This window comes from Pogoniulus pusillus, chromosome 26 (genome assembly GCF_015220805.1).
Source record: "Pogoniulus pusillus isolate bPogPus1 chromosome 26, bPogPus1.pri, whole genome shotgun sequence".
Lineage (NCBI taxonomy): Eukaryota > Metazoa > Chordata > Aves > Piciformes > Lybiidae > Pogoniulus > Pogoniulus pusillus.
The window spans coordinates 13365549-13389447 of NC_087289.1; the positions used below are offsets into that span (position 1 = coordinate 13365549).

Consider the following 23899-nt stretch of genomic DNA (forward strand, 5'->3'; position numbering starts at 1 on the left):
AACCAGGTTGAAACAGACCTGCAAGACACGTTCCAGCACCTCAACATCTCTCTTGGATTGAGGGGCCCAGAAGTGGACACAGTACTCAAGGTGTGGCCTGACCAGTGCTGAGTACAGGGGAGAATAACCTCTCTTGTCCTGCTGGCCACACTGTTCCTGATCCAGGCCAGGATGCCATTGGCTCTCTTGGCCACCTGGGCACACTGGTGGTCTTTTCCATCTAAGACAATTCTATGATTCTAAGTAGTGTTAGGTAATACAAAAGGAAGGAATCCCAGCACCCAAACCCTGGCAGCATGACAGTCACCCCCACCTTGCCTGTTAGATGCTCCTATCTGTGTTTGCTTCAGGGGTGCTTCCAGTTTAGAAACACCATTTCTTCAAGCAAGAACTCCTCTGGTGAACGTATCCCACTGCTCTCAGATCTAGTCTCAGTGCTGGCAGAGAGTTCTGTTCTGTATATCCACAGACATTTGATGCACACTCACTGCTCATAGCAACCCTTTCACCGTGTGGGTCCTTGTACACAAATAACACGAGTTGGGGTCTGCCTCCTGAGCTGACATTTCTGATAGGACACAGTCAGGCAGATTCATCATCACTGACTTGCTCTGTCTTGACATTAAAGAATCCCAGACTCTCCACTGTCATCTACGAGGCAAGTAGAGAAACTTGTATTATGTGTTTTCTCCCCTATTTTGCATGATAAGAGGTCTGAGGAGTAAATTCTCTAGATCAACAGTTCCAAGTCCTGAAATCTAATCTTGAGTTGTAGATACTACACAGACACCTCAGTGTCCATCAGCTTCAAGTCAGGACCATTACTTCTTAAAAGAACTGGATGTTAGGAAATAATTTGTTTATAGAGCACTTAAGGATATAATGTTCTAGGCACACAATATATTGTGCTCATTGGCAGACTGCCCCAGGGAATTGCTAGCAGCCTAACACTGTTCTCTCTGTGGAAGAGTAAAGCAATGCTGTGGGTTTGGTGGTTTTTTTCCAGCATTCTGATGCTGTCAAGCAGCAGAGTGACAAGCAAATACAGATATTATGGAATCATAGAATCAGTCAGGGTTGGAAGGGACCACAAGGATCAGCCAGCCTCATCTACCCTGCCATGGGCAGGGACACCCTACCCTAGATCAAGCTGGCCAGAGCCCCATACAACCTGGCCTTAAACACCTCCAGGGACAGGGCCTCAACCACCTCCCTGGGCAGCCCATTCCAATGCCAATCACTCTCTTTGGGAAGAACTTCCTCCTAACATCCAGCCTAGACCTCCCCTGGCACAGCTTGAGACTGTGTCCCCTTGTTCTGTTGCTGGTTGCCTGGAGAAGAGACCAACCCCCACCTTGCTTTAGCAAGTGCCAGTGCCTCTCTCTATAACCTATAGGTTCTTTGTGCTGTGAAACATCTTAAAGCTTTTGGTGAGAATAAAACAACCCTTAGCTTCTGGAGGGTTTATTAAGCTAGGTTTTTTCTTTAATTACGATGAAAATCTGATTTACAGTCCTCTTCTCTGGCAAAACACTAACTCTGCTGTAATGATTGTATCTTCTGGCATTGTGCTGCACTGGCTGGGAGCTGCCAGCAGTATTTGAGAGCAGAGAGATTTAAGAGAAGCTTGATCCTTTTCTTTCATGAAGCATGATTTTTTTTCCAGATTCTCCTTAGGGATGAGGTGGAGCTGACACTCCACTATACAAACCCTATGAGGAGAGGCTGAGGGAGCTGGGGGTGTGCAGCACGGAAAAGAGGAGGCTCAGGGCAGACCTCATTGCTGCCTACAACTACCTGAAGGGAGGCTGTAGCCAGGTGGGGTTGGGCTCTGCTGCCAGGCACCCAGCAACAGAACAAGAGGACACAGTCTCAAGTTGTGCCAGGGGAGGTCTAGGCTGGATGTTAGGAGGAAGTTGTTGTCAGAGAGAGTGATTGGCATTGGAATGGGCTGCCCAGGGAGCTGGTGGAGTCACAGTCTCTGGAGGTGTTCATGCAAAGCCTGGATGAGGCACTTAGTGCCATGGTCTAGTTGATTGGACAGGGCTGGGTGCTAAGTGGGACTGGATGATCTGGGAGGTCTCTTCCAACCTGGTTGATTCTGTGATTTCTTGAACATTTCTTGAATACCTGCAGGGATAATCAGCCTTGACTGAACTTTGAAATTTCCTTCCCTCCCCTCGCTTCTCTTTTATTTGCTCTCCCCTCAGCTTGAATCTGCTCCTTCACTGCTCTCAGGAGCACCTGAAATGATTCCTGTTGGTACACAGGCAACCAGAAACCATAACTGTGCTCCTTTACTGAAGCTGCATCCTTGCTGTTCTCTTGACTCCTACAAAAGTAGTTGGTCAACACTCACGCAAGTCTCCTTCAAGTAGCTTGTCAAACTGTTTCTATGCACACACATCCACAGCTATTTGGGACAATGTTTGGCCTAATTCATGTAGTTCTTGACAGATGTAGGTCTTGCCCCAGTTGAAGTATGAGCTACTGATTTCCTGAAGCCAGTATGGAATAGGAAAGAAAAGGGATGTCCTCTCACAGAGTTCTTGCAGCACCTTTCAGGAGCCCAAAAGAGAAGGGTGGGTTGGGGGGGATTGAGTGAGATCTGGATCTGGAAGTCCTTCTCTTGCCCAAATGCACTGCCTGAGAAGCAAGCTGTGAAATTCTTTACACTGCTCATAAGGCCTGAATTAATTTTGCCTGGGAAACCTCATTTGGGTGGATCTGATCAGTGTTACTGAACACACACTTGGTCTACACAAAGCCCTGAGTTCCACAGGAGAAACACCTCTGGCAAAAAACTGAGGGCAGGGAGGTGCAGCTGCCAGGGGAAGCTGCAGTTCCTGCTCTGAATTCACAGAAGCAAAGATTTCTTTTGGCTGTGAAAGACCTCTAAGACCATTGAGTCCAACCTTCAACCTAAGACTATTGTGGCCATGAAACCATGTTCACCTCCCTGGGCAACCTGTTCCAATGCCTGACCACCAGAAAGCAAGGAAATTTCTCCTACTGTCCAACTTAAACTTCCCCTGGTGCCGTTTCAGGGCATCTCCTCATGTTCTATCACCTGATACTAGGGAGAAGAGTCCAACTCCCACTTCACTCCAACCTCCTTTCAGGAAGTTATAGAGATCCATCAGCTCTTCCCTCAGCCTCCCCTTCTCCAGATTATGCAATCCCACTTCCCTCAGCCACTCTTCATCATTTAGAGATGTAACCCTGCAGTCACACACCCTAAGGAAGAGGAAATGAGGATGATCTCAGGAGGAATGTGCACTCATGGCTTTCCTATGCAAACACAAAGCCTAATATGTGTGCTTCCTTCGGGTTCTATAATGTGCTGCTTTAAAATACCTTCCTGCAGAGCAGCAAGGCTGCTGACACCTACACTACTACATCTAAAGGAAGAGACATTTCCCTGTGGTTCCTGGGGGAGTGCTCCCAGCTGTTCACAACTGCTAGCTGAAGTGTGGGGGGTGTTAGATAATGTTCTACAGTGTTCTCCCACCTTGGGTTTTGTTTTCATTTGTTGTTACTACTGTTTAGTCTCCTGTTGCTCCACCTCTGAGCAGCTTTGGGAGGCAGCAGGAGTTTTGTTTTCTGCTTTGCTATTTGAACTGATATGCTGTCACAGGGGGGAAGAATATGATTCCCAAGTGTTTCCTCTCCCTGAGCACAAAGATCAATGCCAGCTGTGTGGTAAAGTATGGCATCTTTTTGTAGAGCTTGGAGATGCTTCATAAGGAATAAGGAAACTGAAAACTACCAGTTGTTCTCTTATGTTGCAGTTGTTCAGTTTTGGAGTACAATCTCCTTTCATCCACTGCTTAAGTTCTGGTGACTTATTTTTCTTACTAATGTCTCATTTCCTTTTGGAAGTTCATCAACAGTATCAATATGCACAGTCAATGTTTGGGTAGATAACAGGCTGGGGATGACATAAGAGATGTAGCTCCCTCCTCCACGCATGGTAAAATTTGGTCCTTGGTTAACAAGGATGTTGAGTTGGAGTGCATCTTACATGAGGTGCTTGGAATGGCCTGATCTGCTGGAGAGGGTCCAGCAGAGGGCTATGAGGATGATGAGGTGACTGGAGGGCATGGTTTATGAGGAGAGGTTGAGGGACCTGGGGCTTTTTAGTCTGGAGAAGAGAAGACTTAGAGGGGATTTGATAAATCTTTATAAGTATCTGAGAGTTGGCCTGGAGAGGGGGGACAGGCTCTGCTCACTGCTCCCTGGGATAGGACAAGGAGCAATGGGTGTAAGTTGCAGCACAGGAGGTTCTGCCTCAACACAAGGGGGAACTTCTTTACTGTAAGGGTCCCAGAGCACTGGCACAGGCTCCCCAGAGAGGCTGTGGAGTCTCCTTCTCTGGGGACTTTCAAGGCCTGTCTGGATGTGTTCCTCTGTGACCTGTGTTAGATAGCATTGTCCTGCTCCAGCAGGGGGGTTGGACTCGATGATCTTGGGTCCCTTCCAACCCCTAACATCCTGTGATCCCATGACAGTGACTCAGAATAAAAAAGCATCTTCTGGAAGACAGTGCTAATTATCCTTTAACATTTGGATGCAAGGCTCATCTCGCATTAATTTCCATGCTTGCCAAGACAATTTTGGCTGAGGAACCAGCTGTAAAGTGTAGAAATCAAAGCATTGATTTGGAAGCACTAGATCTGCCACGTAGCAGTTTGCAAATGGAAGAGTGAGGCAGCAGTGTTACGTTGGTGGGAGAATTTCCAAGGGAGAACCCTACGATTCTGTTCACCTAAATAAGGTCCTGATGTGATCTTCCTGTGTCTCCCCAGCCCAGCCACAATCCTTTTCTAGGTACACATTGTATGGTGACAGAAGGATGCATCAAACTGCAGTAATGTACTTGAAGTTTAGTCCCAATTACTCTTCAGAAGGTGCTCACCTCAAACAACTTTGTGGATTTATGGGTCTTGATATTCTAGGGACTGTCACTATTTTAACAGCTGGACTGCATTAATGAATCATCCCAAAGTCATCTCCTCAGAATACATTGCTTCAAAAGCAGCTGTGAATATTTTCTTCCCATTAGGACTTCTATTCCTTTGGGTTTGATGTAATTAATTGTCACTTATGGCTTAAAGAAAACATGCCAATAAATATTGATGCCACATGCACTCCCTGCTTTTCAGTGCCCTGTATACTTCGTGCTTAAAGAACTTCTACAAGCCTCATGCTGCAGCTTGTGCTGGAGGGAGCCTCTGGGAATAGCAGCAGTGAGTAGTTACAGTTGTCCACTCTGGAGGAAGCACAAGCATCCTTTTTCTCGATGAAGCAGAGCATGGAGGCACTGAGAGATGAAGCCAGTGTGAAGTGAGGGTGGCTGCAGTACCACCTTGGTGGGTACTGGTGGGTGCAGCTTTGTCAGAGTGAGGGTTAGCATCAAGTTTTCTTACACACAGACAGGAAAATGCTGCTGTGTGAGCAGGCCACAGAGGTGCTGAAGTGGGGGTGGCTGCAGTACCACCTTGGTGGGCACTGGTGGGTGCAGCTTTGTCAGAGTGAGGGTTAGCATCAAGTTCTCTTACACACAGACAGGAAAATGCTGCTGTGTGAGCAGGCCACAGAGGTGCTGAAGTGGGGGTGGCTGCAGTACCACCTTGGTGGGCACTGGTGGGTGCAGCTTTGTCAGAGTGAGGGTTAGCATCAAGTTTTCTTACACACAGACAGGAAAATGCTGCTGTGTGAGCAGGCCACAGAGGTGCTGAAGTGGGGGTGGCTGCAGTACCACCTTGGTGGGTACTGGTGGGTGCAGCTTTGTCAGAGTGAGGGTTAGCATCAAGTTCTCTTACACACAGACAGGAAAATGCTCCTGTGTGAGCAGGCCACAGAGGGACAGGAAAGAAGATGGCAGATCTAGACAGAAGATTAAAGAGTGTCCAAGTCTGAAGTTACAAGGATACAGAAGAAAATCTATTGTCACTCTTCCCCACCCTGAAAACTGAGGCAGCTCTTGGCTGTGGTATAACACACGGGCAGTGCTGAAAAAGTGGCAGTAGAACCCTTGAAAGGCATATTTAATTTCTGCCTTAATGACAGCTCAGACATAAAGGCCTGTTTTTCAGAGCCAAGTACTAACAAGAGCAGAGAGAGAAACATTTTACAGACTATACAAGTAAGCTTGACTCTTAGGCTACTGCTCAGGCTGCCTGTGCTAGGCTCCAGGAGAATAACTGATGAAGAGGTTCTTCCTTCTCTGTGCAGAGTGAGAGTGACTTTCAGGAAGGTACATTGTGAACACCCACAAGTGCCTGAGAAAGGACTAGGACTCAATGCCACAGTTTAGGCTGCAGCTGTTGATTCCTGCTCCTTGTCAGGATATAATTAAGGTATCGTCAGCCCGAATAGGAAGCTGGGACTTAAAACTAAAAATACCTCTAGTAATTATGGCTTAGAGCTGGAAAGCAATGGATGGGTCTTGATTTCTGAAAGAGAAATGCTGTTCTTGAGGACAGTTGAGTAATTACTGAGTGAAAGGTAAACACTCTTGTAATCCTCTGTCTTGACATGCTGCTGGGGTTGTGCAGGTGACCTCATGATGGAAGGCAAACCTCTCAGCATGTAGGCTTGTCTGCTTTATGCAGCCAAATAGGGCTGTGCTGTGTTTATGAGAAATGCAAATCTTTGTTCAAACACAACAGTTGTTTCAGCTGTGTATGGTCACTACTCAGGAACATGCATATGGTTTTGATTTAAAAATCCCAACAAACAAACCCTCTCCTCTGGGATTCAAGACTGCGTTTCCACACTTGGCTGCAGAGTGAGCCTTGCTGGCTACTACCACTCCTGGGAAGAAACCTCCTCCTTTCTGAATTCCCTTGGACCAGCTTTCCACCCTTAGTAAGGGCATGCTTTCAATCTCTGGAGAATCCAGAGAACATATCCTGGAGCCAGGGGCCCTGATTAAGAGACAAGATGTCTCAATGATTAGCGTTCAACACCTAACATTAGTGTAAGCAAGTTCCCTGGAAGTAATTCTAGTATCAGAGACTGGTGTGAAATACAGACCTGACTGTTTGTACCTAGACATCTAAAGACACAGCAAACCCTTGAAGAGGTTTGGGTAAAGAAATAAATGAAAACCACGGCCTCTGGGTTGGGATGTGGTGCTTATGTGAAGAGGGAGAGAACATGATGTCATGTTTCATGGGCAGGTTATTGCAGTCTAGGGCCATTCTGAGTCACCCAGGAACACTGTAGAGCCAGCAAGGTCAGGGAAGTGTTCATGCCCTTGTACATGACACTGGTGAGGCAACACCTTGACTACTGGGTTCAGTTTTGGAGCCTTCACTACAATAAAGACATTGAGGAGATGGAGCATGTCCTGAGAAGGGCAATGAATCTGGTGAAAGGTCTGGAGAAGAGGTCTGGTGAGAAACAGCTGAGGGAACTGGGGTTGCTTAGTCTGGAGAAGAGGAGGCTGAGGGGAGACTTCATTGCTCTCTACAACTCCCTGAAAGGAGGTTGGAGTGAAGTGGGGGTTGGCCTCTTCTCCCCAGTATCAGGTGATAGAACGAGAGGAAATGGACTGAAATGGTGCCAGGGCAGGTGTAGACTGGAGATCACAAAAAAATTCTTTCCTGAAGGAGTAGTCAGGCACTGCTGTCTACAACTACCTGAAAGGGGGCTGTAGCCAGGTGGGGTTGGTCTCTTCTGCCAGGCAAGCAGCAACAGAACAAGGGGACACAGTCTCAAGTTGTGCTGGGGGAGGTCTAGGCTGCATGTTAGGAGGAAGTCCTTGCCACACAGAGTGATTGGCATTGGAATGGGCTGCCCAGGGAGGTGGTGGAGTTGCCATCCTACAGGTATTCAAGGAAAGACTGGATGAGGCACTTACTGTGGTTGATTGGCTAGGGCTGGGTGTTAGGTTGGACTGGACAACCTTGGAGGTCTCTTCCTACCAGGTTGATTCTATGATTGGAACAGGCTGCTTAGGGAGGTGGTGGAGTCACTTCTGGAAATGTCTGGACGTGGTTTAGTGCCCATGATGCTCTTAGCTCTTAGTCTTGCCTTAGAGATCCTTTCCAATGAAACAATTTTATGATGATTACAAGAAAATCTTTTTTTCAGTGCAAATTTGATTTCTACTGCCTTTTCTGTCTGTTGCTGCTCTGGACTGTCAAAAGCCCAGAGTAATTCTAGAAAATTTAGTGCTATGATTTAAGCATCTTAAGGTAAGTGGATGCCAAATGGCTTTTCTGTATGCAAGATTAAGACTGCATTTCAGGAGATTCTAAAGCTAGGAGAAGCTGAAAATCGTTTAATTAAAGATGAATTTAAATATCTTAACTTGTACTAACATGAGGCAACCACAAATGCTCAGCTCTGGTAATTACAGAATCTAGATCTCAGGAGGGAAAGCAGGGACATTGTTTCGTATCCATTTTCTCTTCACAAGTAAGGGTTGCTTAAAAGCATGGCCAAAGCAGGGAGCATCTGATGTAGGTCCAGAGAAAGAGAGTTGGCAATAATGGAGTGGACAAGGGCATAGACATACTAATGTGAAACTACATTCATTTTAGCAAGTCTCTCCATGGGGTAATCTCACATTACAGATATTTCAATTCCATTTATGAGTCACTGTGTGCAGCTTATGAGTGATTATATCTCACAAGCACACAGACCTGAGCAAGGCCTGACACTGTCCTGCACCAAATCCAGGGAGGTGGTGGAGTTGCCATCCCTGGAGGTGTTTAAAAAAAGCCTGGATGAGGCACTTAGTGCCATGGTCTGGTTGACTGGCCAGGGCTGGGAGCTAGGTTGGACTGGATGAGCTTGGAGGTCTCTTCCAACATGGCTGATTCTATGATTCTCTGATCCTGGTCTCCAGGCTGGTGACACATGGGTTTGATGGGTGGACCATGAGATGGATGAAGAACTGGCATGATGATGGCCACAACCAAAGAGTGGCTGTCAATGGCTCCATGTCCAAATGGAGGGCAGTGACAATTGGAGTCCATCAGGGATCAGTCTTGGGACCAGTCTTGTTCAACATCTTTGTGGGTGCCATGGTCAGAGGCACTGAGTGCAGGCTCAGCAAGTTTGCTGATGACACCAAGCTGTGTGGTGCAGCAGACAGGCTGGAGGGCAGGGATCCATCCAGAGGGACCTGGACAGGCTGGAGAGGTGGGCACAAGCCAATCTCAGGAGGTTCAACAAGACCAAGTGCAAGGTTCTGCAGCTGAGTTGAGGCAATGCCAAGCACAAATCCAGGCTGGGCAGTGAGTGGCTGGAGAGCAGCCCTGAGGAGAGGGACCTGAGGGTGCTGGTGGACGAGAACCTCAACATGAGCCATCAGTGTGCACTTGCAGCCCAGAGAGCCAACCAGAGCCTGGGCTGCAGCAGGAGAAGTGTGGCCAGCAGGGCCAGGGAGGTGATTCTCCCCCTCTACTCTGCTTTGCTGAGACCCCACCAGTTCTTACAAGAGGGATGTGGAGATGCTGGATCATGTCCAGAGAAGGGCCAGGAGGATGCTCAGAGGGCTGGAGCAGCTCTGCTGTGAGCACAGACTGAGAGAGTTGGGGCTGTGCAGTCTGGAGAAGAGGAGGCTCCCAGGTGACCTTCTTGTGGCCTTTCAGTATCTGAAGGGGCCTACAAAAAAGCTTTTTAGGGACTTTTTAGGCTGTCAGGGAGTGACAGAACTAGGGGGAATGGAGCAAAGCTGGAGGTAGAGAGATTGAGACTGGATGTGAGGAGGAAGTTGTTCAGCATGAGAGTGGTGAGAGGCTGGAATGGGTTGCCCAGGGAGACAGTTGAAGCCCTGGAGGTGTTTAAGGCCAGGCTGGCTGAGGCTGTGGGCAGCCTGCTCTAGGGCAGGGTGTCCCTGGGCATGGCAGGGGGGTTGGAACTGGCTGATCCTTGTGGTCTCTTCCAACCCTGACTGATTCTATGATTCTATGTCTTTTGTTCTGTCAGGTGGACTGGACTAAGATCTCATTCAATGGAAACAAACAAACCAGGACTTCTATAATTAAACTACCTTTAAAATTTCTACTATCTAATTACAACCTTAGCATGAAACAATGTTTTCTAATCTGCAAACACCCAAACCACCACAACACCTCCCAGCCTTTGTGGGACACATTCCCCAAAAAGCTCTGATAACCTGATGGCCCTGCCCCTCTGGACTCCATCCCAGTGTAGCTAACTGCACTTCCTGAAGGTAAAGACAGAGTATGGGAAGGTATACAAAGCCATTATGTACAGAAAGTAGAAAAGGGAAGTTAGGGCAAGATGACCTTTCAAACATTCATGCACTGGAACACCTCTTTTCATAGATAACTGACCAGTTTGCATACAAATGGAGAACAGACCCCACATCTTGATGTGATTTCTACTGTTCATCACTGCAGATGACCAGCAACACTGGATAAAAGATGGACACACTACCATGTCCTCTGCTTTGGCCAGCCTGATCTAGGGTAGGGTGTCCCTGCCCATGGCAGGGGGGTTGGAACTAGATGATCCTTGTGGTCCCTTCCAACCCTGTCTGGTTCTATGATTCTAGGGTACCAGAATTTCAAATTAACAATTTTCAGAGCTCAGGAGAATATTTTCTGCTTAAGCAAATGGGAAATAACTCTTCTTCTAACAGAATTGATTCTTTCTCCTATCATAATGGCTAGGTTTTCATTAACCACTTTGAAACAGAATGGGACTATTACACAAAATCCTCGGCTTAAAAAGAAATAATTAACATCTCTCTTTGAAAAAAGCAGACTGCTCTAAGTGTTTAGTGTGTGAAAAAAGCGATGTGAGTATGCTTGATGAGCATATGTAGGACAGCCATGAGTCTATTTTTATTTGTACTAACTGTACTAATCACTACTGGGGCGTAATGATCTAACATTTATGGGAGCTATGTTCATATGGTCTTGCTGCAGTTATAGCTCTGGATTAGACCTCTTATTGCTAAACACAAACTCTTGGAATCATAGAGTCATAGAATCAGCCAGGTTGGAAGAAACCTCCAAGCTCATCCAGTCCAACCTAGCACCCAGCCCTAGCCAATCATGGCACAAAGTGCCTCATCCAGTCTTGTCTTGAACACCTCCAGGGACGGTGACTCCACCACCTCCCTGGGCAGCCCATTCCAATGCCAATCACTCTCTCTGCCAGCAACTTCCTCCTAACATCCAACCTAGACCTCCCCCAGCACAACTTGAGACTGTGTCCCCTTGTTCTGTTGCTGGGTGACTGGCAGAAGAGACCAACCCCACCTGGCTACAGCCTCCCTTCAGGTAGTTGTAGACAGCAATGAGGTCTGCCCTGAGCCTTCTCTTCTCCAGGCTAAACAACCTGACACTGAACACTAGAGCTAGACATATTGCACCTATCCTTGGCAAAAGCATGTAAATGATACCATGCATCTGAGATGTCTTTTTCCTTCTGCAGACCTAGTGACAGCTTTCAGAGGCAGCAGAGTAGGAAGCAGAGAAGACTTGCTGATTTTGTTTCAAAGCATACCCTAATAACATTCCTCTCCTGCAAGAAGAGGGTGGTCAGGGTTTAGTATCTTGGGATTGCATTAGGAACTGTGGAACCAGCTCTGTATCGTGGATGCCTCATGGAGCACTGTTGCTCACCTTCTGCCTACAAGCAGAACTACACCATCACATTGTAGTAATGCAAACTGTTTACTTCAGGAAGAGCTTTATCTTGTCTTTCCTTGGACAAAAAAAGGAATAAAGGAGAAAACTATCACTTTGCATGACTTTGATAGCAGATGAGATCTGGCTCTGTCACTTCTAAAACCCCTTATCTCAGAATCTCCTTTTAGGATTGTAAAGAAAATTCATTTTAGTACTTCTGGTCCAGTGGGAGGTGTCTGTGTCCATGGCAGGAGAGCTGGAACTAGATCATCTTTAAGGTCCCTTCCAACCCAAACCATTCTGTAATTCTGTCTCTTCTCTCACACCTGCAGAATGGTAAAAGTAATACTTTTTTACCAACAAGGTGGCTCTGAGGCCAGATAAAACCTCATCTGTGCCTTCAAGAGGAAAAGTGTGTATCAAGAAGCTATACTGGGTATTTCAAACTGAAATCTGAGTACAGTCTTGCTTTAACAACCTGCCTTTTCTCAGTAGCTCCCTCACATCAGAGATGGAGCTAATTTCCTATAAGATGCAAAGAAACATGAAGAACAAAGTTCTACATATGAAAAAGCAAATCATAACTCATTTTTGTATTATTCTTTGGACTTGTCCTTTCCTCTGAGAAATGAAGCCTTTTGTAGGATAGCAAATACTGAAACCAGCTGACTGTGGTCAGTGTATTTTGCATTCGAAGCAATCCTTTCCTATGTCTAACAGCAAGGATTCCACTGACCAGCTGCCTGACGAGCCCATTCTGGCTAAGATGTATTCAGGCTGCTGTTCATATGACAGCAATTCATCTGTGAACACTGTTTGTACTTCCCAGGACTGTGTCCCTTTTTCTTGGGAGAATGCATGCAGAATGCTCAAACAACTGGGAACTACTGCTTTGGGGAGTTAGAAAATAAGCTCCACTAAACATTCTTTATTTCACCCACTGCCATCCCACATAGCTTCTTACCTCACACCCTGCATGGTGGGTATAGGTAGATTAGGTTGTGTTGTGCTCTGTCTTAGAATCATAGAATCAGTCAGGGTTGGAAGGGACCACAAGGATCAGCCAGTTCCAACCCCCCCTGCCATGCCCAAGGACACCCTACCCTAGATCAGGCTGGCCACAGCCTTGACCACCTCCCTGGGCAATCCATTCCAGCCTCTCACCACTCTCATGCTCAACAACTTCCTACTCACCTCCAGCCTGAATCTCCCCACCTCCAGCTTTACTCCGTTCACCCCAGTCCTGTCACTACCTGAGAGCCTAAAAAGTCCCTCCACAGCTTTTTTGTAGACCCCTTCAGATCCTGGAAGGCCACAAGAAGGTCACCTGGGAGCCTCCTCTTCTCCAGCCTGAACAGCCCCAACTCTTTCAGTCTGTGCTCACAGCAGAGCTGCTGAAGCCCTCTGAGCATACTTGTGGTCCCTCTCTGGGCACACTCCAGCATCTCCACATCCTTGTAGTGGGGGCTCCAGAACTGGATGCAGTACTCCAGGGGGGCCTCAACAGAAGGAAGTAGAGCGGGAAGTAGAGCCACTTCCCTGGCCTTGCTGGCCACAATTCTCCTGCTGCAGCCCAGAATCTGGTCTTGTAGAAACCAATAGTGCAATAGACAGCATGACAGTGAAATGAGCCCTTTAGCCATATTCCTGACTTTTGACTGCTGACATTATGCTGTGGCATCACTCCTGCATGCTTCATCACTCCCAGGTCAAAACACAGTCTTCAGTCATCCTCACTGTGGGAGCAAAATCCCATTTCTTGACAGCAGGCATCAGGGTTCATCAGCCAGAGCAGATATGTCTGTGTTTGTGAAAGAACCCCAGCAGACTCTATAGAGCCCTCAGCTGGTCTTCAGGCTGTGTGCAGCTCCAGTGGTGCTGGAAACCCTTCACCTGAGATAAAACTGCTTTGTCTAAACCCCTTGTTGGCTCACTGGGACCAGGGAATAGCAATCAAATGGGATTGCAATGAGGATCTGCTTTCCTGCATGCTTCATCAAACAAAAACCTACGACAATCACAGCAACGAACTTCCATCTGGTTTCATGTAGGTCATATGTAAAGCAACCTAACAACTCCTATTTCTTCATGTACACTCTTAAAAATAGCTGTTCTTGATTGCATGATACTCCACAACAGGGAGATTTCAGTTGCCTTTCAAATGTAAAATAATTCTGTTTGAGTTCTTTTGAAGCTTCACCTCACCTAATACAGAAAGTGTTGTCTCTTTAATTCCTTCTCTCTGCCTTCAAGAACATCGAGCAGCATTTTAAACATCTGCTCTTTCCAACCTGCCACTTAACAAGTTGTGGTTTGGAGTAATTTTCTTTCTGGCTTATTTTTCTCTCTCATTGCAGATTATGAGCATAAAAAAAAAAAACAACCCATGGAGAGCCAGAGAGTCTGAAAGCCAAATGTGGGGAAACCTCTGCAGTAGTATTTATTCACGTGCTCTGTACAGAAATCCATATGCATTTTTGGGTCTGTGTGGTTGCTTTAAAGAAGCAGCTGGGAATTACAGAAAGTATAGCCAGGTTGATGTAATTTCAGTGTCAGTCAGTGACTATCTTTTATGTAAGATGTGCTGTGATCATCCTCACACCTTAGCCAAACAAATCTCCATGGACTTTTCCCCAGAAGAAGTTACAGCAAGTACTTACTGAGGCACAGTTGCTTTCTGACTTGTCTTCCAGAAAGCCAATTTGGCATGGTGTCCTCTGGTTCTGCAGCCAGTAGTCTGTTGATTCTAGCAGACTGTTACTGCAGAGAATCTGTTAAAATAGTGAAGAACAGTTAAAATGGTGTGAAAATCTACTCAGTCCTACCTTACTTTGGGAGCCTGGACTCTTGTTATAACTCAAAGGAAACATCACCTCTGATTTTATCTTTTGTTTGGTTGGTTTGGTTGTTTTTTTTTGGGATGGGTGGGTGTCAAGACTGAGATTCCTGCTGCTTTTGGACCTGTCCAGTTAACGACCCTTAAATTAAGTGATATATGTATCTATTCCCTGAAGTATTGACCTATGTACTCTCAGAACTGAAAGTCCTTCAAGACACTTGAAGGAGATGCCTAAGCCACCAAATCTTCTGACTGGAAAATAGTGCTAGGAATTTGGGTCTGTGTTAAAAAGATAAACCTAGATCTCGGGGAAACCAATCATTTAATGACACCAGAGTGCAGGAACTTGCAGCCTTGATGAGTTCATGTCTCTTTCTCCACAGCTAACCATTCTGCCCAGGCTGCAAACTCACTCTTCTTAAACACATTGTCTGATTTCTGAGGAGCTGAAATTTTTAACACCTGCAGTAATGCACATTAAGCTGTGGTAGTTTGAGGGGTCCCAGGTCCCCCTTCATCTCTCTCCTTAGCCTCTCTGTGTGGACTCAGTCCTGCACCTTATGCCACCAGCTTTGCTCAACTGAAACAAAAATGGGGCCAGTTTTGCAAGTCTGATGCTTAGATTGAACTGAATTCCTTCTTTCCTGCATCTGTACCAATATTCTTCGATGAAAAAGGAACTCTTAGTATTTTTAAAACAAGAAGGTAACTGCAGGAAAAGAACAGCTGCAACAATCGTGCTACTTATAGAACGTTTCCTATGGCTTATTGTCTTCTCCAGGCAGCAGTGTGAAGAAGGATGGGTACTAAATGGGTGACTATTGTGGGTTTATTTCCCACCATCCTGCATCACATGGGAATAAGCTATACTCCAGCTCTTTAGCCTTTTATTCTAGTAGTGATATTTTAAAACAGCAATTTGTTGCTCTACCTGAGGGGAACAATGTCTATCCGTGGTATTCTCCTTTACTTTACTGTATATTTTGCACTGTCACAGCTTTGTCCTACTTCAGGAACACTTGATCCATAAGCCTAGATCCATTCCTTAGGGAGAGAAGTGAAGGAACTCGTGAGACTTCTTCACTTTTTGGGGAAGATGAATACTGTGCAAAGCTGATCTGGCCAGTGGACACAATTTTCTAATACTCAGGGGCACTCCAGAAGTAAGCTTATTACCACCCACAGACTAACACCCACTCCAATGTTTATCTCTCTGGCAGAGAGCCTGTTAGATAGTTAATGCTGCACTCCCTGCAGCAATACAATTCTATATTGATTCCCAAATAAAAGTCAGCAGAAGATGGATGAGGAGGTCATGGGAAACACCACAGCCCATAAGTTTTCTTTGGAGCCCTCCACAAAGGCTTTGCACCTTGGTGGTGGCTGTTTTCTCAGTGCTCCAGCCCTGCTATGAGCTTCCTTCCCAAAAGCTTCTGGATAGCAACTTAGGGTTTCACAAAACACTCCCCAAGAGCACCCTGCCCAAAGACTTTGTTCTCACAATGACAAAGGCTTATGAATGCTGCACATGGACACCAATCTTTCTTTAGGTGCTGCCAGCTTATCTTGTTTACCAGTCGGATGACTCTGCACACAATACATTTTATAGCCTCCTGTCTCAGTGCAGAAAGATTGCTGGCACCATAACTAACTCCAAGGCTAGGTGAAGAAAAGAATACATCTCAGATCCCACAGAAACAATCTCCCATTCAAGTTATAAACTTCTCCCCCCCCCCCCGACCTGAACTATCTTCAAATGTGGAAATACCAAACCAGTAAGTAAAATCAGTTGGTAAAATCAAGAATCAAGCAGTTATTTCCAATGAGCATCCTTAGAGACTTCTTAGGAAGACATATAGAATTGAACAAATCCATACATGCACTCTCACATACACATCTAATAAATACATATATACACATATGATAAATGTAAACACATATAAAAATAAATACATATAAATGCATATGTATTTACATATGGATACATCTGTATATGATACAAATAAATTCATAAAGAACATAGAAATAACTAATATATACACATATAATAAATAGAAATAAATAGAAATACATATAAAAATAAATGCACATCTAAATACATAAATACAAATAAATAGAGAACATAGAAATAATGAAATACTTATAAATGCATATATAAATCCATATATACACATATAATAAATAGAAATAAATAGAAATACATATAAAAATAAATGCACATCTAAATACAGAAATACAAATAAATAGAGAGCATAGAAATAATGAAATACTTATAAATCCATATATAAATCCATGTATACACATATAATAAATAGAAATAAATAGAAATACATATAAAAATGAATGCACATCTAAATACATAAATACAAATAAATAGAGAGCATAGAAATAATGAAATACTTATAAATCCATATATAAATCCATGTATACACATATAATAAATAGAAATAAATATAAATACATATAAAAATAAATGCACATCTAAATACATAAATACAAATAAATAGAGAACATAGAAATAATGAAATACTTATAAATCCATATATAAATCCATATATACACATATAATAAATAGAAATAACTAGAAATACATATAAAAATAAATGCACATCTAAATACATAAATACAAATAAATAGAGAACATAGAAATAATGAAATACTTATAAATCCATATATAAATCCATATATACACATATAATAAATAGAAATAACTAGAAATACATATAAAAATAAATGCACATCTAAATACATAAATACAAATAAATAAAGAACATAGAAATAATGAAATACTTATAAATACATATATAAATCCATATATACACATATAATAAATAAATATGAGTATCACAGTATCATCAGGGTTGGAAGAGACCTCACAGATCATCAAGTCCAACCCTTTACCACAGAGCTCAAGGCTAGACCATGGCATCTAAATACATATATAAATACAAATAAATTAATAACATAGAAATAACTAAATAAATATCTATAAATGCATATATATAAAAATAAAAATAAAAATATATAAAAATAAATACACATATAAGTACATATATAAATCCAAATAAAGAACATAGAAATAACAAAATACTTATAAATACATATATAAATCCATATATACACATATAATAAACAAATATAAATGCATATAAAAATAAATACACATCTAAAGACATAAATAAACACAAATAAATAAAGAACAGAGAAATAACTAAATAAATATCTACAAATACATATATATACATAATAAATATAAATAAATATAAAAATATATAAAAATAAAGGCACATATAAGTACATATATAAATACAAATAAATTAATATCATAGAAATAACTATATATATAATAACTATAAATAAATATAAAAACAAATACACATCTAAATACATAAATAAATACAAATAAAGAACATAGAAATAACAAAAAAAAACTTATAAATACATATATACACATATAATAAACAAATACTTATAAATACATATATACACATATAATAAACATAAATAAATATAAATGCATATAAAAATAATGCCTGTATAAATAGATATATAAATACAAATAAAGAAAGAACATAGAAATAACTAAATAAATACTTATAAATACATATATAAATACATACATACCCATATAATAAATATAAATAAATATAAATGCACATAAATATAAATACACATCTAAATAGATATATAAATACAAATAAAGAAAGAACATAGAAATAAGTATATAAATATCTATAAATACATATATAAATATATAATAAATACACACATAATACATATATAAATACAAATAAATAAAGAACATAGAAATGACTAAATGAATACATATAAAAGTACATATAAATAAATACCATATAACAAACTAACTAAATACATATAAATACATATATAAATACATATAAGAAGAGAAGAGGTGACCTTCTTGTGGCCTTTCAGTATCTGAAAGGGGCTTGCAAAAAAGTTGGGGAGGAACTTTTTAGGCTCTCAGGGAGTGACAGGACTAGGGGGAACAGAGCAAAGCTGGAGGTGAGGAGATTCAGGCTGGAGGTGAGGAGGAAGTTGTTGAGCATGAGAGTGGTGAGAGCCTGGAATGGGTTGCCCAGGGAGGTGGTTGAGGCCCCATGGCTGGAGGGGTTTAAGGCCAGGCTGGCTGAGGCTGTGGGCAGCCTGCTCTAGGGTAGGGTGTCCCTGGGCATGGCAGGGGGGTTGGAACTAGATGATCCTTGTGGTCTCTTCCAACCCTCACTGATTCTATGATTCTATATACACATATAATTAATATAAATAATGATAACTACATATAAAATTAAATACATATAAATAAGTATAATACATATAAATCACTACATATAAATCCACATATAAATTCATATAAAAATACATATATACACATATAATAACTACATAAACTATACAATATGTTGCATAGAAACTTCAGCTTTCATCTTATTTTAGATATTCTGCCCTAGGTGACACTGTTTCGGTGGGAGGTTGGACTAGTTGATCTCCAGAGGTCCCTTCCATCCTCTAGCATTCTATGGTTCTCATCCTGAAGGGCTAGAGTTCTTAATTAAGATATAAATATTGCATGCATAGGAAACAGCTCTCTCTAGCTCAAATTGCCTTGGCTTTAATGAGCAGTCTTGTTTCATTTCCTTAAAAATCACAGTGAATTTGTCTTCAGCCTTAATCACTTCAGATCATTGTTTCCTAAAGCTCAGATCGTTTCTGAGAAACCAGAATAGGAAGAAATTATCATGCAGAAAGAAGCTTCAGAAAACAATCCTTGGTACAACTCTTCTTTGTCTTATAAGCCTTTGTCTCACAGCCTCAAGTTGTGCCAGGGGAGGTCTAGGCTGGATGTTAGGAGGAAGTTCTTGCCAGAGAGAGTGATTGGCATTGGAATGGGCTGCCCAGGGAGGTGGTGGAGTTGCTGTCCCTGAAGGTGTTGAAGCAAAGCCTGGATGAGGCACTTAGTGCCATGGTCTGGTTGATTGGCTAGGGCTGGGTGCTAGGTTGGACTGGATGATCTTGGAGGTCTCTTCCAAGGTGGTTGATTCTATGATTCTATGAAGGACCTGATATGAGCAAGCAGCATTTGAGAACAGCTAAATGATAGCAGATATATATATCGTTGGTGATAAATCCAGGGAATGGGCTGGGCTAGGCAGACCAAACTTCAGATAGTTCTGCTCCTGTGAGGTGCTAGATGACCTGTGGTAGCTTTGTCTGTCTCAAGATGCTTTTCTCAGGAAGCAGACACTGCTAAATCACCAACAGAAGAAATAACTCCCCTGAACCAGTATTTCAGCTAGGTCAGGTCACAGTTGTCAAGCTTGGGTCACTTCAGGATGATTTATAAGTCACAGGGGCTTACAGTATATGTAGTTTTCTTAGGCAGCTTTTCTTAATAGACTTCAAAGTCAAGAGTGGAAATTCTTACATGGAGGTTTTGGATAGCATGTGGTTTTTAAGTAACTTCAAGGAGATGAAGGAGCAGGAGGATACTTTCCATGGGCAGATTCTGCTCCCATGTGCACATGCACTCCACAATGCAGCCAGATATGTGAAGAAGAGTGAAAGAGGAAGAAGATTTTTGCTACTGGGGGTTGGATAAAATAATTTGCAGCAATCTGAATTTGAAGAAGGCAGGTAAGAAAAACAAAGCCAGAAGCTGGTGGTGGTTGGCAGTGTAAGTGGTGGAGGTCCAGCTGGCCCAAAGTCACCTGCAAAGCCTCTTAAATTATTCAGGCATGAGAGTACTGTGGGAAAAGGAGGCACAAGTAGGAGAGGTTTTCTTGCATGTGGCCTGGTGTTACATGTATCTGAATGGTGCTCAGGAAACAGAAGTGGTGACATTTCAGTAATGAGGGGTAAACTCTGGATGAATTCAAACTCTACCTTGTTATGAAATGCATTAGGATCATTATGGACATTTTTGGAGGAAGAATAATCTGTGCCTCCCCACAGTGCTGACTGCACTGGGTCAGCTATGCTAAAACACCATGCCAAAATGCATCTGCAGAAGCCAGGCCAACTTTAGGGCATGTTTCTTTGGTAAGAGACAGCAGTGTTGCCATGGGCAAAGAAAACATAGAAGAAGAGCATATGTAACATATCTGTGCTAGTTTGAGGCCAGCTGGGATATTTTAGTGAGAGAAATTATAGACTCTGAAAAGGAAACAATGGTGAGGTCTACTTCATTCAGAGGCTTGCTGAGATGTATAAGTATAGATAACCCAGTGGGTCTCTGTTGCAGCTGGTGCATGTACTTTGCTCCCTGGCCTGTTTTCTGTGTAGCTAATCCTTCTGCTTTATAAGTCCCCTGGCTGATCCTCCAAACTCACCTTGCATGTAAGGCATACTCTGGGATAAGGTAGAGGGGTGGAAAGGAGGTGGAAGGGTGGTTGGGAGCCCCTGCTGGGGACTCAGGTTTCTGGGAGGTGAATTGTGTTTCTGTATTACTGTTTTTAACTTGTGTATTTCTGTATATAGCTGCAAATATTGTCAATATCTGCTTGTACATTGTGCTAAGCTGTGAATATGAAGCTTCATTCCTTAATTTCCAACTGGCTGAGCCTGGTCTGGGTGATTTCATATGAGTGGGGGGGCAGGTAACAGCCAAACTGTCAGAGTATCTTACAGCACATCACTGCTGCTGGGCAGTTTTCCCTGTTAGCTGTGTGCACATGCTGATACGAAGTAGGAGGTTCCATACATGGTGAGATGTTCATGCTTTTGAAGAAGTATGCTGAAGTCCTTCTAGTAAAACAATTATGACTGCAAGCTTGAAGGAGCTGGACTAAATTAACAAGGCTAATTAATTACCAAATTACAGAATATATCCAGTTGGAAGAGACCTCCAAGATCATTCAGTCCAACCCTTGACCCAGTACTGAAGGGCCAATACTAAACAGTGTCCCTAAGTGCCAGGTCCACACACTGCTTGAACACCTCCATGGATGGTGACTCCACCACTGCCCTGGGCAGACCATTCCAATGTTTGAGAACCCTTTCAGTGAAGAAGTATTTCCTAACATCCAGCCTGAACCTTCACTGGTGCAGTTATAGCCATTTCCTCTAATCCTGTTGCTTGCCAACAAGGAGAAGAGGCTGGACCCCTCCTCACTCCACCTTCAGATAGTCGTAGAGAGCAGAGAAGTCTCCCTTCAGTCTCCTCCTCTCCAGACTCAAGAACCCCAGCTCCTTCAGATGCTCTTTGTAGGCCATGTGTTCTGGGCTCTTCACAAGCCTCATTGCCCTTCCCTGTTCCTGCTGGCCACAGGACACCATACCAAATGCAATCTGAGAACTGGAATTGCTCCGAGCTGCAACCCTGCCAGTACATTCTGACTGTCAGTTCTGCACTTAAATCCTTGCTCTGGTGCTGAGCTGGTCTGCACCACAGGATAAGGACTCTAAACTTGCACTATTGCAGCTGTCTGGCAACATGTCCAGAGAAGGGTGATGAAGCTGGTGAGAGGCCTGGAGCACAGCCCTGTGAGGAGAGGCTGAGAGAGCTGGGGGTGTGCAGCCTGGAGAAGAGGAGGCTCAGGGCAGAGCTCATTGCTGTCTACAACTACCTGAAGTGAGGCTGTAGCCAGGTGGGGTTGGTCTCTTCTGCCAGGCACCCAGCAACAGAAGAAGGGAACACAGCCTCAAGTTGCGGCAGGGGAGGTCTAGGCTGGATGTTAGGAGGAAGTTGTTGGCAGAGAGAGTGATTGGCATTGGAATGGGCTGCCCAGGGAAAGGTGGTGGAGTCACTGTCCCTGGAGGTGTTCAAGCAAAGCCTGGATGAGGCACTTAGTGCCATGGTCTGGTTGACTGGACAGGGCTGGGTGCTAGGTTGGCCTGGATGATCTTGGAGGTCTCTTCCAACCTGGTTGATTCTATGACACCAGGAAAAACGTTTTTACTGAAAGAGTGGTCAGGCAGTGGAACAGGCTGCCCAGGGAAGTGGTGGAGTTACCATCCCTGGAAGTGCTCAGAAGACACATAGACATGGCACTTTGGGACATGATTTAGTGGCATGGTGGTGTCGATGGCTGGGCTTGATGATCTTAGAAGTCTCTTTCAAGTGAAACAGTTCTATGATTCTAAGTTGCTTCTGCTTTGCAATGGTACCACCGAAGCAGACCTTGATTCACTGACCATACTTAGGTGTGACAGCTGCACACGCTATACCGCTGTGTCTAGGGTTCAGAGCAGGATCATCACACTCAGAAACTAATTCAGGATGAATCTGCATCATGCACCAAATGTGAAATCAGCAGTAATTCATGCTTCTATAAAAAAAGTTTCCACTCTCATCTGGAGACTGAGCTGTCAGCATTACTCAGTGTGTTGTGAATCAATGAACTAAATCAGCCTCTAGCAGAGTGTGGATTAGAAAAGTCACTCTTTCCCAGAGGAAAATACTGCATGTGATTTTAGCATAACAGCTTCCTGCTCCCCAATTTAGATCATAAGGCATTAAAATACAGCAAATATCTATAACCGAGACAGCACTAAAAAGGCTCTGCTCCACAAATGAAACAGCTGCGTTTTGGTGGCTGATCATCTTAATTGCTTTGCTTAATTACTACTCTTCAAAAAAGATATGGAAGTGGGACATACAGAATGGGATATCAAGAGGCACATCTTCTGCATTCCATCAGAGTGCTCTGGATGGCCACAGGCCACATCTCATATGGCTCCTGACAGGGGCCACTCCATGCCAACTGCTGTAAGCTGCAAGTCAACCGTTTGAACTGTTACCTTGCAGCAGGGGCACAAACTGCGTTTCCACTCCACCACCAACCACACCTCTAACTTAAAAACCAGAGAGGCTAAAGTAAAGGAGCAGGTAATGGCCTATTTTTGGTAAATCTTTATCCTTTTTGACACAAACCCCCCAGTAATAGTAACACTGTTGTAAAGCAGCCCAAAATACCCTGCCGTGTGTCAGAAGAGTTGGCAAAAGTGAATCGCTTCTTCGAGTGTGCTGACAATGATCCGATCGGCTGCTGTGCACTCAGCTGTCCAGAGGAAGGGCTCAGGCAGGGCAAGCAACTCCAGATCCTGTAGAGCAGCACTTTAGAAGCAGTGATGCTTCTCGAGGTGACCATGATAGGAGCATTTGTAAACGCAGGGAGTGGTGGCACTTCTCCACACTGTGCCACCCTCCTTTGATCTCACAGAAAACAACTCAGACATTAAACAGAGGTTTAAGATGACCTCCCACACGCTCAGTTTTCTGCCTGTTTCTGTCTATGTGAAGATCTTGATTAGTCAGCATCACTTCTTTTAAAATCAGGTATTCTCTAGCACATAAACAACCTCTTTGGTCAAATGAAACACTGACACTTTTAGCAACACTGGGGTGAGCTGCAAAAGCCCAGTCCCCAGTTCTTTTTTTCTAGCAATGACATTGCATTTAACAACATTTCTGTAGACA

General features: G+C 43.6%; 1 protein-coding gene across 8 annotated transcripts in view; it reads right to left on the bottom strand.

Annotated features, from left to right (window-relative positions):
* Nucleotides 1-23899, bottom strand: part of SPHKAP (SPHK1 interactor, AKAP domain containing) — a 94771-nt gene that overhangs the window by 50557 nt on the left and 20315 nt on the right. For all 8 annotated transcript variants that reach the window (XR_010307138.1, XM_064165078.1, XM_064165079.1 and 5 more), the window contains exon 3: nucleotides 14285-14395. Coding sequence is in view for 7 of the 8 variants with exons in the window: in XM_064165078.1 (XP_064021148.1) it covers nucleotides 14285-14395 (111 nt within the window). In the remaining variant the exon portion in view is untranslated. The remainder of the gene's footprint in view (nucleotides 1-14284; nucleotides 14396-23899) is intronic.